Genomic DNA, 13,791 nt, shown 5'->3' on the forward strand with positions numbered 1-13,791 from the left:
TAAACAGTACACATGTTACCCTATGGCAATGGTTAACAACCTCACAACACATCGACACTGTCCTTACTCAACCTTGGGTTCCCTATCACCAGCTTTCCTGTCCCCTTCTGCCTTCTAGCCCTTGTCCCTGGACTGCTGTGCCTCATTAGTCCCATTTGGTTTTATGGAGCTGTCCACTCCCTGGCTGAACGGTGAACCTCGGAAGTGACTTCACCACTGAGCTAAAAGGGTGTCTGGGGGCCATACTCTCGGGGTTTCTCCAGTCTCGTTTAGGCCAGTAAATCTGGTCTTTTTTTTGTGAGTTAGGATTTTGTTCTGCATCCTTCTCCAGCTCTGTCCAGAACCCTCTGTTGTGATCCTGGTCAGAGCAGTCAGTGGTGGTAGCCGGGCACCATCTAGCTATCTCACAGTCGTTATTCTTGAGCCCATTGTTGCAGCCATGCTGTCAATCTATTTCAAGGGTCTTCCTCTTTTTCGCTGACCCTCTACTTTACGGAGCATGATGTCCTTCTCCAGGGACTCATTCCTCCTGACAACAACGTCCAAAGTATGTAAGACATAGTCTTGCCATCCTTGCTTCTAAGGAGCATTCTGGTTGTACTTCCAAGACAGATTTGTTCACTCTTTTGGTAGTCCATGGTATATTCGATATTCTTTGCCAACACCACAATTCAAAGGTGCCAATTCTTCTTTGGTCTTCCTTATTCATTGTCCAGCTTTCGCATGCATATGATGTGACTGAAAATACCACAGCTTGGTCAGGCACACCTTACTCTTCAAGGTGACATCTTTGCTTTTCAACACTTTAAAGCAGTCTTTTGCAGCAGATTTGCCCAGTGCAATGTGTCTTTTGATTTCTTGACTGCTGCTTCCATGAGGATTGGTCGTGGATCCAAGTCAGATGAAATCCTTGACAACCTCAGTCTTTTCTCTGTTTATCATGATGTTGCTTATTGGTCCAGTTGTGAGGATTTTTGTTTTCTTTACATTGAGGTGTAATTCATACTGAAGGCTGTGGTCTTTGATCTTCATCAGTAAGTGCTCCAAGTCCTCTTCACTTTCAGTAAGCAAGGTTGTGTTATCTGCATAACACAGGCTGTTAATGAGTCTTCCTCCCATCCTGATGCTGCGTTCTTCTTCATATAGTCCAGCTTCTAAAATTATCTGCTCAGCATACAGATTGAATAGGTATGGTAAAAGGATACAACCCTGACACACACCTTCCCTGACTTTAAACCATGCAGTATCCCCTTGTTCTGTCCGAACAACTGCCTCTTGATCTATATACAGGTTCCTCATGAGCACAATTAAGTGTTCTGGAATTCCCATTCTCCGCAATGTTATCCATAATTTGTTATGATCCACACAGTCGAATGCCTTTGCATAGTCAATAAAACACAAGTAAACATCTTTCTGGTATTGTCTACTTTCAGCCAGGATCCATCTGAAATCAGCAATGATATCCCTGGTTCCATGTGGTCTTCTGAATACGGCTTGAATTTCTGGCAGTTCCCTGTCGATATAGTGCTGCAACCACTTTTGAAAGATTTTCAGCAAAATTTTACTTGCATGTGATATTAATGATATTGTTCAATAATTTCCACATTTGGTTGGATCACCTTTCTTGAGAATAGGCATAAATATGGATCTCTTCCAGTCAATTGGCCAGGTAGCTGTCTTCAAATTTCTTGGAGTAGACAAGTGAGCACTTCCAGTGCTGCATCCATTTGCTGAAACATCTCAGTTGGTATTCTGTCAATTCCGGAGCCTTTCTCCTTAGGAAGATTAATATTTCACCGTTAAGTATGATGTAAGCTGAAGATTTTTTGTGGGTACGCTTTATCTAATTATGAAAGCTTATTTCTGAGTTTACTGAGAAGTTTCATTGTGAACTGTTTTTGAATTTTATCAAATGCTTTTTCTGTATCTTTTGAGGGGGAAATGTTTTTTCTGCCTTTATTCTATTAATGTGATGAATTACATTGATTTTTCAATATTAAACCAGCCTTGTATTGCAGGAATAAACCCCACTTCTTCATGATGTATTTTTTTTTATGTAATTTGATTTGCTATTTTTTTAAAAAATATTTTTACATCTATGTTTAGAAGAGATATTGGCCTGTCATTTTCCTTTCTTGTAATTCTTTGTTAGGTTTGGGTATCAAGGCTTTGCTGGCCTTATAATAAAAAGTATTGGAAAGTGTTTCCTGTTTTCTGTTCTCAGGAAGAGTTTGTGTAAAAGTGATATTCTTCTTAATTTACTAGTAAAGAGGTGTATTTGTTGCTGTTAGATTGTTTATCTGTTTGTTTGTTTTTGGTGAAAGTATTTTTAATTAAGGATTTAATTATTTTTAGTAGATTTAGGGCAATTCAGGAAGACCCAAAAACTATGCTGCCGCTGCGTTTGCCATCTTCCTAGAATCTCTTTGGTATTTTTAACTTTTTTTTACCTTTCTGCTTAAATCTGAACATTTTCTACAGACCTGCCTTCCAGTTTCCTAACCTTCTATTTGCTGTCTCTAATAATCTATTAAATTCCGTTTAATGAATTCTTTATTCCAGCTATCCTATTTTCAGTCCTGGAGTCCCTGAGTGGTGCCAACAGTTAAGCGTTTAGCTGCTAACTGAAAGATTTCTGGTTCTAGTCCACCCAGAGGCACCTTGGGAGAAAAAAAAAATCTGCCATTGAAAACCCTGTGGAGCACAGTTCTACTTTTAACACAGATAGGGTCACTATGAGTCAGAATCAACTTGAGGGCAACTGGTAAAATTTTTCAGTCTTAGAAATTCTATTTAAAATTTTTTCAAAAATCCCAGGTTTCTGGAATTACTCATGATTATAGGTCACTAGACCTTTTTTTTATTTTTGGCATGTTTCACTTTTTCCTTAGCTCTCAAACTTTATAAATACATAAAACATGTAAGTTTTGCATAATGTTATTTTCCTCCAAAGACCATTAAGATTTGATTTTTGTTTTGTTTTCTGGCACTTGGAGTAGCGGTGATGACCTTGGGCCTGTGGAAGTTGGTTTTAGCCTGTGTCAAAAAACCCTTTGCCTTCGAGTCAGTTCTGACTCATGGCCACCCCATGTGTTACAGAGTAGAACTGCTCCCTAGGGTTTTCTTGGCTGCAGTCTTTATGGAAGGAGATCATCAGGCCTTTCTTTCAGATTGCAACGCCACTGGGTGGGTTTGAACCACCAACCTACAGGTTAGTAGTTGAGGGTAAACCATTTGCACCAGCCAGGGACCTGTTGGACTGTGTAGGGCCAGTCAGCTTCTGCTTTGCCCCTTCCCCCTGGGTGTGACCCTTCCTCTTCCCCTGAGGTGTACCCTTCTGTGGTCTCACCTGAAAGCAAGTGTGTTTTCCAGTACCCTCTGCCTTGGTGAGGCTTGAACGTCACCCCGGCCTCCCCAGCACCACACGCCTGCTAAGACCACGCTCAGCTTTTTAGCCTCCAGCCGCTGGTTCCTGCCGGAATCCTGGAGTCGCCCTTGAGCACCTGATTCTTAGGCCTAGTGAAGTACTTGAGAAGAGACTGCATGCAGAATTTTTGGCCTGTGTCTCTGTAGTCTCCTTGCTCTGCGACCTTGCCCCCCTCCTAGGTGCTTTGGTGTTCCTGGATCCCAACCATCTTCTCAGCCTGTGACCTGCCCCCTTCTGAGCCTCAGTCTCCAGCTCCCTACTGTGCGATTAGAAAGTGCCTCAGGGAGAAGTCAGGGCAGGTGGATGCACCTCTGTGCTTCTCGTCCTGCATGGACCGAGGCCATGAAGCCCGCCTCCTTCACGGCTCTCCAGTGTCTTCAAGCCACTATGGTCTGTATTTTATGTGGTGCGTATGGCTGTCTTGGGAGAGGTTAGTCTGATTATATCCATCTTAGAAGAAATACAACCGGAATGCTCCTTAGAAGCAAGGATGGCAAGACTTTATCTTACTTGCTTTGGGCACATCATCAGAAAAGACCAATCACTAGAAAAGGACATCCTGTATGCTAAAATTGGAGGGTCAGCAAAAATGAGAGAAACCCTCCATGAGATGGATTGACACAATAGCTACAACAGTGAGCTTAAACATACCAATGATCATGAAGATGGTACATGTCTTAGACTGGGTTCTCTAGAGAAGCAAAACCAGTAAAGCGTATAAATATATATAGAGAGAAATCTGTGTCAAGGAAACGGCTCACGTGATTGTAGAGGCTGGCACATCCCAAGTCCGTGGATCAGGATAGAGGCTTCTTTCAATTCACATAGCTGCAGGGGCTGGCGAACCCAAGATTGACAGGTCAGAGAGCAAGACTCCCACTCACAGGCTGTGAAGATGGACGAACCCCAAGATTGGCAGATAAGCTGATAGCTCAAGTCCCAAGAACTGGAGGTCAGATGAACAGAAGGTAGCCGCAGGATCCAGAGTGAGCAAAAAGCCAGAACGTCTGCTTATATTTCATGCGGGCTACACCCCCAAGGCAACTCCCGTTCAAGTGACTGGCTACTCAGAGCAGATTCCATCATGGGAATGATCACATATAAACACTGAGAATCATGGCCCAGCCAAGGTGACAGACAGTCTTAACCATCACAGTACAGGACCAGGCAAGGTTTTCATCTGTTATACATAGGTTGCCATGAGTCAGAGCTGGCTTGATGGCACCTAAAACAACATGAGTGTGATGACAGGTGACTCTGTCGAGGCTGGACTAGGAGTCATGTGTGTCTGTGGTGCTTGTTCCCCAAGTGCCTTTATCCTCCTTTTCGCAGACAGAAGCTGCACAGTGGGGCTTCTCTCCAGGGCTCATCCCGGTGATCTGACTTAGTCTTCTAATGTGAGACAAGTTCACTTGGCACTCGTGGTCAGAAGGACTGAGGGGCCCAGTGTCCAGGCTCTGGGACAAAGGACACCCCTGTGTCTCATGCTCCCCTCTCTCCTTATTTTTTGTTTACAGTTTTCTTCTAACTGTGGTAAAATATGTATGACAAAACATTTGCCATTTCAGCCATTTTTACGTGTGCAATTCAGTGACATTAAGAGCTCAGCTGTTAACCAAAAAGATCAGTAGTTTGAATCCACCAGCAGCTCCTTGAAAACTCTATGGGGCAGTTCTGCTCTGTCCTATAGGGTCACTATGAGTCAGAATCAACTCAACGGCAACGGGTTTGGGTTTGGTTTTTTTAATTACACTCATCATATTGTGCAACCATCACCACTGTCCTTCTCCAAATTTTTCATCATCCTTAAAGAAGCTCAGTGTCCCCTAAGCAATGTCTGCCTCCCTCCCTCCTCTCCACTCCCTCCCCTGGTAACCACTAATAAACTTTTGTCTCTATGCATTTGCCTGTTCTAGATATTTCATACAAGTGAGATTATACAGTGTTTGTCCTTTTGTGTCTGCCTTATTTTGCTCAGCATCGTGTTTTCAAGATGCATTCATGTTGTGGCATGTATCAGGACTTCCTTTCTCTTTATGGCTGAGTAATATATTCCATTGCATGGATATATCATGTTTTGTGTGTGCATTCATCTGTTGGTGGACATTTTGGTTGCTTCCACCTTTTGGCTACTGTGAGTCATGTTGCAGCAAACACTGGTTGTCATGGATTGAATTGTGACCCTCAAAAATATCTGTCAACTTGGCTAGGTCATGATTCCCAGTATTGTATGATTGTCTACCATTTTATCATCTGATGTGATTTCTCTTATGTGTTGTAAATGCTATCACTATGATGTACTAAGATAGATTAGTGGCAGTTATATTGATGAGGTCTATAAGATTAGGTAGTGTCTTAAGCAAGTCCCTTTTGAGATATAAAAGAGAGAAGCGAGCAGAGAGACATGGGGACCTCATACCACCAAAAAAGCACTGGGAGCAGAGCGTATCCTTTGGACCCGAGGTTCCTGCATGGAGAATCTCCCAGACCAAGGGAAGACTGATGACAACAAGGCCCTTCCTCCAGAGCTGACAGAAAAAGCCTTCCCCTGGAGCCGGCGCCCTGAATTCCAACTTCTAGCCTACTAGACTGTGAGAGAATAAACTTCTCTTTGTTAAAGCCATCCACTTGTGGTATTTCTGTTACAGCAGCACTAGATGACTAAGACACCGGTGTACGCTGTTTGCACCCTGCTTTTAGGTCTTGTGAGCATATACCGAGGAGTGGGATTGCTGGGTCCTATGGTCATTGTGTGTTTAATTCTCTCTCTTCTTCTTTGCCAGCAGGTCTCCACCTTAGCGGACCTCTTGCCTTACATGAAACAGTTCGTGGAGCATTTGCAGGAGACAAGTTCACTGAAGAATGCCATCATCATCGAGCAGGTCCCCAGAGCACTACCTCTGTTGGGTGGGGAGTCGGGAGCGGGTTTTCTGGCAGGTTGGTGTAAGCCATGAGGGTGAGTGCCTTGTTTGCGTGCCACCTGGCATGGCCCCGGGGTGGATTCTCTTGCTTTGTCAGATGGAGGGAGGAGGAGCAGGCTGTGACGTGGCTGTCACAGACGCGGTTCTCCTTTGCTAGAGGAATTGCCCCTTCAGATACTTAGAGCGGCCACTTTAGGTGGAATGTGCTTCTGGCTTTGGGCCACATTCTCTCTCTTTTTGTGGCCGAACCCAGTCCTCTGCTGCCCTCCAGTTGCTTCATCAATGTTTGCTGGAGAGGCGTTCTCCCTCAGTTTTGATCTTGAGGCCAAAAGAAAATGTGTCCCCTCTTTAGGATGGACAAGTTGGATTTGACCCATAGATCACCTGGAGTTGAAGCATCAAACATAGATCCACCTGTGGCTCTCATGAGCAGAGACTGCCCCCGAGCTGCAGGCCGTCAGTGGGTGGGACAGGTCACTGCAGCTCTGGGGCTTTCTAAGAAGCTTTGTTTATTGGTTATTCCAGCTTTAAGGGGCAGTCCAGTCCACTCTGTGATGCTGGAAGACCTCTCCTCTAATTTCCCTTTGGGCTACCCAGGGTGTTGGAGTGGGTGGAGCCCTGGGAACCGTCTGGTCCAGGACCACAGTCCCTGATGCTCTGGGGGCTGAGTGGGACCATGGAGTCTGGGCTGGGTGGTCTGGGGCATGGGGAGCCTGAGCCCAGCTGGAGAGCATGGGTGACCCAAAGGTGACGCTCAGCGTTGAGCAAACCATGTGCAAACACCTGGCCGTCTGCAGCCAGATTCCGTCGCAGGCTGCCAGCCTGTGACCCTGGATTCTCACCCGGCCCCTCATTTACAGTGAAAATACTGACCCAAAAGGGACGTCGTGCATCTTGCCAGGGCTGCATGGCGGGTGGTGGTGGCACGCAGCCTGCGCCAGGTCTGCCGGCCGCGCCCTGGGAACCGTCACGCCCATCCCCACTGACCCGCCCATGTGCTTCCTGTTTGCCGTTCCAGAGCTCCTCCTTAAACGAGCCCGCCAGCGGCCTTTTCGATTTCTTCCTGCACTTGGTGCACAACAACGTCATAAAGATCCGGGGCAAGTGAGTGGGTGGTCGTCCTCCTCCTCCCTCGTCATCTCTGTCCGCCTCTGCTCTTTCCTCCTGCCCCCTCCTGCCTGTCAGTCACTCTGTCCTGCTCCCTCTTCTTTGTCAAAAAACCAACAAACCAGTTGCCGAGTCCATCCCAACTCATGGTGACCCCACGCGTGTCAGTAGAATGGCATCCGTAGGGTTTTGCAGTGGCTGATTTTTCTGAAGTAGATTGCCAGGCCTTTCTTCTGAGGCGCCTGCAGGTGGATGCCAGCCTCCAAACTTCCAGTTAGCAGCTGAGCGCGTTAACTGTTTGCACCACCCAGGGACTCCTTTCTTGGTCATTGTTGTCATTAGGTGCCATTGAGTCGATTTTGACTCATAGCAACCCCATGTGGTATACAGAGTAGAGCTGTCCCCATAGTTTCCTAGGATGTAATCTTTACAGGAGCAGATCACCAGGTCTTTTTCCTGCAGAGCCACTAGGTGGGTTCGAACCACCAACCTTCCAGTTAGCAACCAAGCACATTAACTGTTGGCACCTCCCAGGACTCCCTTCTCCTCGGCAGCCCCCTGGTTTCCTTCCCCACCTCCTCCAGCGGAACATTAGGCCTTCCTAGACTCACCCAGACCTGGGAGCACCAGCTCAGGGTGCTGCCCCTGACGCAGACCAGGAGTGTGCCAGGCATCAGAGAGGGAAAAGAGGAATTCAGATCTGTTCCTGTGCTGAGGAACGGTCTCGTGATAGATCCAACCTGCACGAGAGCGTGGACATCTAGTGTTCTGTTCCAGGGACATGGTTGAGCGTTTCAGCATTTGGCTTGTAAGTGCCCTGTTATTCTGTTGTTGTTGGTTGCTGTTAAGTCGAGTGTGACTCATGACGACTCCAAGTGTGCAGAGTAGAACTGCCCCATAAGGTTTTCAAGGCTGTGACCTTTCAGAAGCAGATCACCAGGCCTGTCTTCCCAGGCACCTCTGGGTGGGTTCAGACTGCCAACCTTTTGGCTAGTAATCAATTGCACCACCCTGGGACTCCTGTCCTATTATTGCAGTGGCTAAATCTCAGACATGATTTTACTTTGGCTTATAAAAAAGTACCTTTATCCAGTTTTTATTCCTGCAGGTACTCTCCTCCAGCATTTGTTCTTCAAAGCCTCATTACCCAGTTTTTGTCCTGTCTGTGTAGTCTTGGGCGTGGGCTCACTGTCGTCGATGATGGCAGTTTCCCATCTGTAAAGTGGAGTGCTTTCCCCACAGCCTGCTCCTCCTGTGGGGCCCCTGCTGAGCCCCCGATGGAGGTACTCAGAGCTGTGGCTGAAGGGACGGGAGCACACTGCCTCGCTGCAGCAGACCCTGGCCTCGAGGGGGTCAGGGCCCAGGGTTGATGGGACTTTCACTGTTTAATAGAAGCTGAGCATCCCAGGGTTATGTGAAGTCCTTTGCCATTTAAACACCGGCAGGTAGTTTTTAAACATCGTGCAAGCAAAACCAAACCCTTCACTGGGCAAGAGCGTTGTGGGGGCTCCAGTTTGTAACGTCAGTGTTTCTGATGGCAGCAGGGGATTTGGAGGGATTCCAGGGCCATGTCAAAGGTCATTGAAGGTTGGGTGGACATGAACCGCTCCTGTCAAACAATACTCTGCACCAATTTCTTGGAAGCTTTTAATGAAATATACATATTGAGAGGGCACAAATCACAGTGCACTGTACAGTGAATTTTCACAAAGGACACGCCTGAGCACGTGTGCAGACAGCACCCGGGTCAAGAGAGTACTTTCTTCTCAACTGAAAAAGCTCTACCTGCAACCCCTCTCCCACTGCCCACTCCGTTTGTCCTCCGGCAGACCCGCTGCTACAGAGACTTCTTTGCCTGGCTTTGCAGTTTATAAAAACAGATCCTACAGTGCGCAGGGATCACGCAGAATGCGGTCAGTCTGGACCCACACCACGTTGCCATGTCCGGGGGACGGCTCTGCCCTGTTATCAGAGCCCCACCATGTGACATGAAGCTCATGTTCCCGCCGGCGTCCAGTATGGCCCCTGTATAATGAAAACATTTTAAAAAATGAAACAGGATCCATGCCTCACACCATACACAAAAATTCAAAATGGATTAAAGACCTAAATGTGACAACTAAAACCATAACATTCTTAGAAGAAAATGCAGGGGCAATACTGTCCAGCTGTCTTAGTCATCTAGTGCTGCTATAATAGAAATACCACAAGTGGATGGCTTTAACAAAGAGATATTTATTCTCTCATAGTCTAGTAGGCTACAAGTCCAATTTCAGGGTGTCAGCTCCAGGGGAAGCTTTTCTCTCTCTCTCGGCTCTGAGGGAAGGTCCTTGTCATCAGTCTGCCTTGGTCAAGGAGCTTCTCAGCGCAGGAACCCCAGGTCCCGAGGACACGCTATTCTCTTGGCGGTATGAGGTCTCCATGTCTCTCTGCTCAATTCTCTCTTTTATATCTCAAAAGAGATTGACTGAAAGCACAACCTAATCTTGCAGATTGAGTCCTGCCTCATTAACATGACTGCCACTAATTCCACCTCATTAATATCAGAGGTAGGATTTACAAAACATAGGAAAATCACATCAGATGACAAAATGGTGGACAGTCACACAATACTGGGAATCATGGACTAGCCAAGTTGGCACGCATTTTTGGGGGACACAATGCAAGCCTATAATGTGGGCCTAGCTTTTAACAAAGCCCTGCCATTGAGTCGATTCCAACTCATAGAGACGCCAAAGGATTCCCAAGGCTGTAAATCTTTACCAAAGCAGACTGCCGCATCTTTCGCAGTTGGTGGGTTCGAACCGCCGGCCTTTTGGTTAGCAGCTGAGCGCCTTAACCACTGCACCACCAGGGCTGCAGCTTTTAACAACGGATTATCTACTAAGAAAAGCACAAACAGCAAAAGATAAAATAGATAAATGGAACCTCATAAAAATTAAAAACTTTTATTCATCAGAAGACTTTACGAGAACAGTGAAAAGACAAGCTACCAACTGGAGAACCCTTCAGAAACCATATATCTGATAAGAATCTAATAACAAAAAAAATATGTAAAACTTCAACAGCTGGACAACAAAAAGACAACCCAATCCAAAAAATGGGCAAAGGGCTTGAATAGACATTTCACCAAAGAGGACATTCAAATGACCCCCAGACACATGAAAAGATGCTCACCGTCATTAGCCATCAGACAGATGCAAATCAAAATCACAGTGAGATACTATTTCATTCCCGCTAGGATGCCCAAGGTAAAAAAAAAAAAAAAATGTTGGCGAGGATTTGGGGAAATTGAAACCCTTATCCATTCTGGTGGGAATGCAAAATGGTACAGACATTGTGGAAAACGGTGTGGTGGTTCCTCAAAAAACTACAAATAGAACTACTGTTGTTGTTAGGTGCCATTGAGTTGCTTTGACTCATAGCAACCCTATAGGACCATGGTGGAACTGCCCCATAGGGTTTCTAAGGAGCAGCTGGTGGATTTGAACTGCTGACCTTTTGGTTAGCAGCCAGGCTCTTAACCACTACACCACCGGGGCTCCATATGACCCAGATATATACCGAAAAGACTTGAAAGCAGAGACGCAAACACATACTTGTACACCAATGTTCATTGCAGCACTATTCACAATAGCCAAAAGGTGGAGACAACCTAAATGCCCAACAACAGATGAGTTGAAACTCAAAATGTGGTACATACATGCAGTGGAATACTGCTCAGCCAGTAAGAGAAATGAAGTCTTGATACAGGCTACTATATGGATGAAGCTTGAAGACATGCTAAGTGAAATAAGTCAATCAGAAGAGGACAAATATTATATGGCCTCCCTTATATAAAAAGATAAAACCAAAAAAACTTGTTGCCATCAAGTTGATTCTGGCTCATAGCGACGCTATAGGACAGAATAGAACTGCCCTATAGGGTTTCCAAGGAGTGGCTGGTGGATTTGAACTGGCAGCCTTTTGGTCAGCAGCCAAGCTCTTAACCACTGTGCCACCAGGGCTCCATAAAAAGATGAACAGGCAAATATATAGAGACCAAAGTTGATTAGTGGTGACCAGGGCCAGGAGGGAGGGGGACAAAGAGACCATTGCACTGAGTTTTGGTTTACAGTGATGGAAAAATCACATTGGTTAAGGTTAGGGTTACACATATGATTAATGTAGTTACTGTTAGTAAGTTGTACACCTGTAAAAAGTTGATTCAGGAAAAGTGGTGTGATATATTTACAACAACAACAAAAGAAGTAGCTGCTGAGGCTGTTTATGTACAACTGAAACCTCGTGGGATTTGGTTCCTTGGTTTGGAGGTGTAGGGTCATGGTTTCATGGGACATCCCTCTTAGTTGGTCTAATATCATGTTTAGGCTTCTGTTCTACCTCCTAGTTCAGTGTGTAGTGCCTGGAATATTAAGAGCCTATAAGCAGCCATCCAAGGCACAACAGTTGGTCTCTGTTTGCCTAGAGCCACAGAGGAAAAAGGAGAGTCAGGAATAGGAGGAGGAAATGGAATGTGTGGCTGATTGCCTCCATGAACAACTGCTTCCTTTGCCATGAGACCAGAACTGGATGGTGCCCGGCTACCAGTACCGGGTATTTTAATCAAAGATTCTATAGAAGAACCCTGATCAAAAGGGAGAAAATACAGAACAGAATTTCAAATTCTCATGGACTCCAGACTTTCTGGAGCCATGGAGGTTGGATGAACCCCTGAAACTATTGCCCTGAGATAATCTTTAAACCTTAAACCAAAAATATCCCCTGAAATCTTCTTAAAACCAAACAATAGTTTAGCTGAACTAGTAAAGAATGTCTGCCTTGAGCATTGTGCTCTTTCAAGATCTGTCTCTATGGGATCAAATTGACAACAGCAACTAGAAAGATTAAATAGGAAACTTAGCGGGCAGTGAGTTTATGTTAATGGAGGAGGAACAACTGAGAAAAGGACGAGAATGTACAAACTCGAACAATGTAATCAGTCACTGAACTGTACGTGTAGAAATTGTTAAATTGGTGTATGTTTTGCTGCATATATTCTCAACAAAAACATTTTTTAAAAAAACATTTTCAAAATTTGTATAGCTGTAAGTCAGAATCGACTCAACGGCAATGGGTTTGGTTTTTTTTTTTTTTAAAGCTAAGTGTTTTCTTCCATTTCTTGACCTGGGGGGCTTACACGGGCACTTTCACTATGTGAGAATTCACTGAGCTGGCTGTACTCTTAAAAAAGCATGTGCTTGTCTCTTTCCGTGTTATATGTCAATGAAAAGGTTAAAAACCATAATCGTATATATCAATATGATATTTAGACTAAAAAGTAATGATTATATTTTTAAGGTGGCAACCTACAATGTTTCCTAAAAATAAATTACACCTCTAAAGGAAGTTAAAAGCTGCATTTTATAGGCGGGAAGTCTAACTCCAGAGATTACAGGTGACTCGTCACGAGTTACGTGAGGGCCACGCTCCTTCTGCGGGTCCCTTTCTAGTCCAGGATGTTACTTTGCTCTCACTGTTTTCCAAAAGTACCCACCCACCCCCAAGTCCTTGTACACGTGTTTGATTGGAGAGTTTCAGTGTTTTTTGTTGATCGTTGTAAAACCAAGGAAAAGTCTATAAGCGTTTTGCACGTAGCTGTTAACACGTAAGGCAAGCCGTCTTTAAGTAGGCAGAAGTTAAAAAAGAAATGAGTCTAGATTCGTATTCCTTCAGTCCAGACACCTGGTTGTTTATGTAAACTCCTTAAAATTTTAAAAATTAATGAAAGTTACTATGATGACAGCAACTAACACCAACAACAGGAATCAGAGCACAAGGATGTAATTGCACTCCGAATATTCCCACTTTAGTGATCCCATTTCAGGAACAACGGAGAATAGGGGATTGTGTCTGCAAATACAGCATGTAACTTAGGTATTTACAGACAGCGATAAAGACCATTGGCCATCCGTCTGTCTGTCTTTCTAGCTACCTGTCTTTACACATGCATGCATACATGTGTGTGTTGTGTGTGATAGAAATACAAAGCCCAACGTGGTCTGCTGCCTTTCTAACTCTGCATCTTGCTCCTCTCTCTCTAGGTACTACATCCAGTGCCAGGGGATCCCACAAGGCTCCATGCTGTCCACTCTGCTTTGTAGCTTCTGCTACGGAGACATGGAGAACAAGCTGTTTTCTGGAATCCAGCAGGATGGGTAGCTGATTCTCCTCTGTCTCTCCTTGAGTGATAGCATTTGTGTATATCAATTTGCTTTCAACGCCTTTAGTATTTCCGGTCCTCCATGAGTCAGAATTGACTTGACAGCAGTGAGTTTGGTTTTGGTTTTGGTTTTG

General features: G+C 45.1%; 1 protein-coding gene across 1 annotated transcript in view; it reads left to right on the forward strand.

Annotated features, from left to right (window-relative positions):
* The window catches only part of TERT (telomerase reverse transcriptase), a 51,201-nt gene that overhangs the window by 21,480 nt on the left and 15,930 nt on the right, over positions 1–13,791 (forward strand). The window contains exons 7-9 of the mRNA XM_023734818.1: positions 6,214–6,309; positions 7,367–7,452; positions 13,539–13,652. Coding sequence (XP_023590586.1) covers positions 6,214–6,309; positions 7,367–7,452; positions 13,539–13,652 — 296 coding nt within the window. The remainder of the gene's footprint in view (positions 1–6,213; positions 6,310–7,366; positions 7,453–13,538; positions 13,653–13,791) is intronic.

The sequence above is a fragment of the Trichechus manatus genome, unplaced genomic scaffold, assembly GCF_000243295.1.
Source record: "Trichechus manatus latirostris isolate Lorelei unplaced genomic scaffold, TriManLat1.0 scaffold00072, whole genome shotgun sequence".
Lineage (NCBI taxonomy): Eukaryota > Metazoa > Chordata > Mammalia > Sirenia > Trichechidae > Trichechus > Trichechus manatus.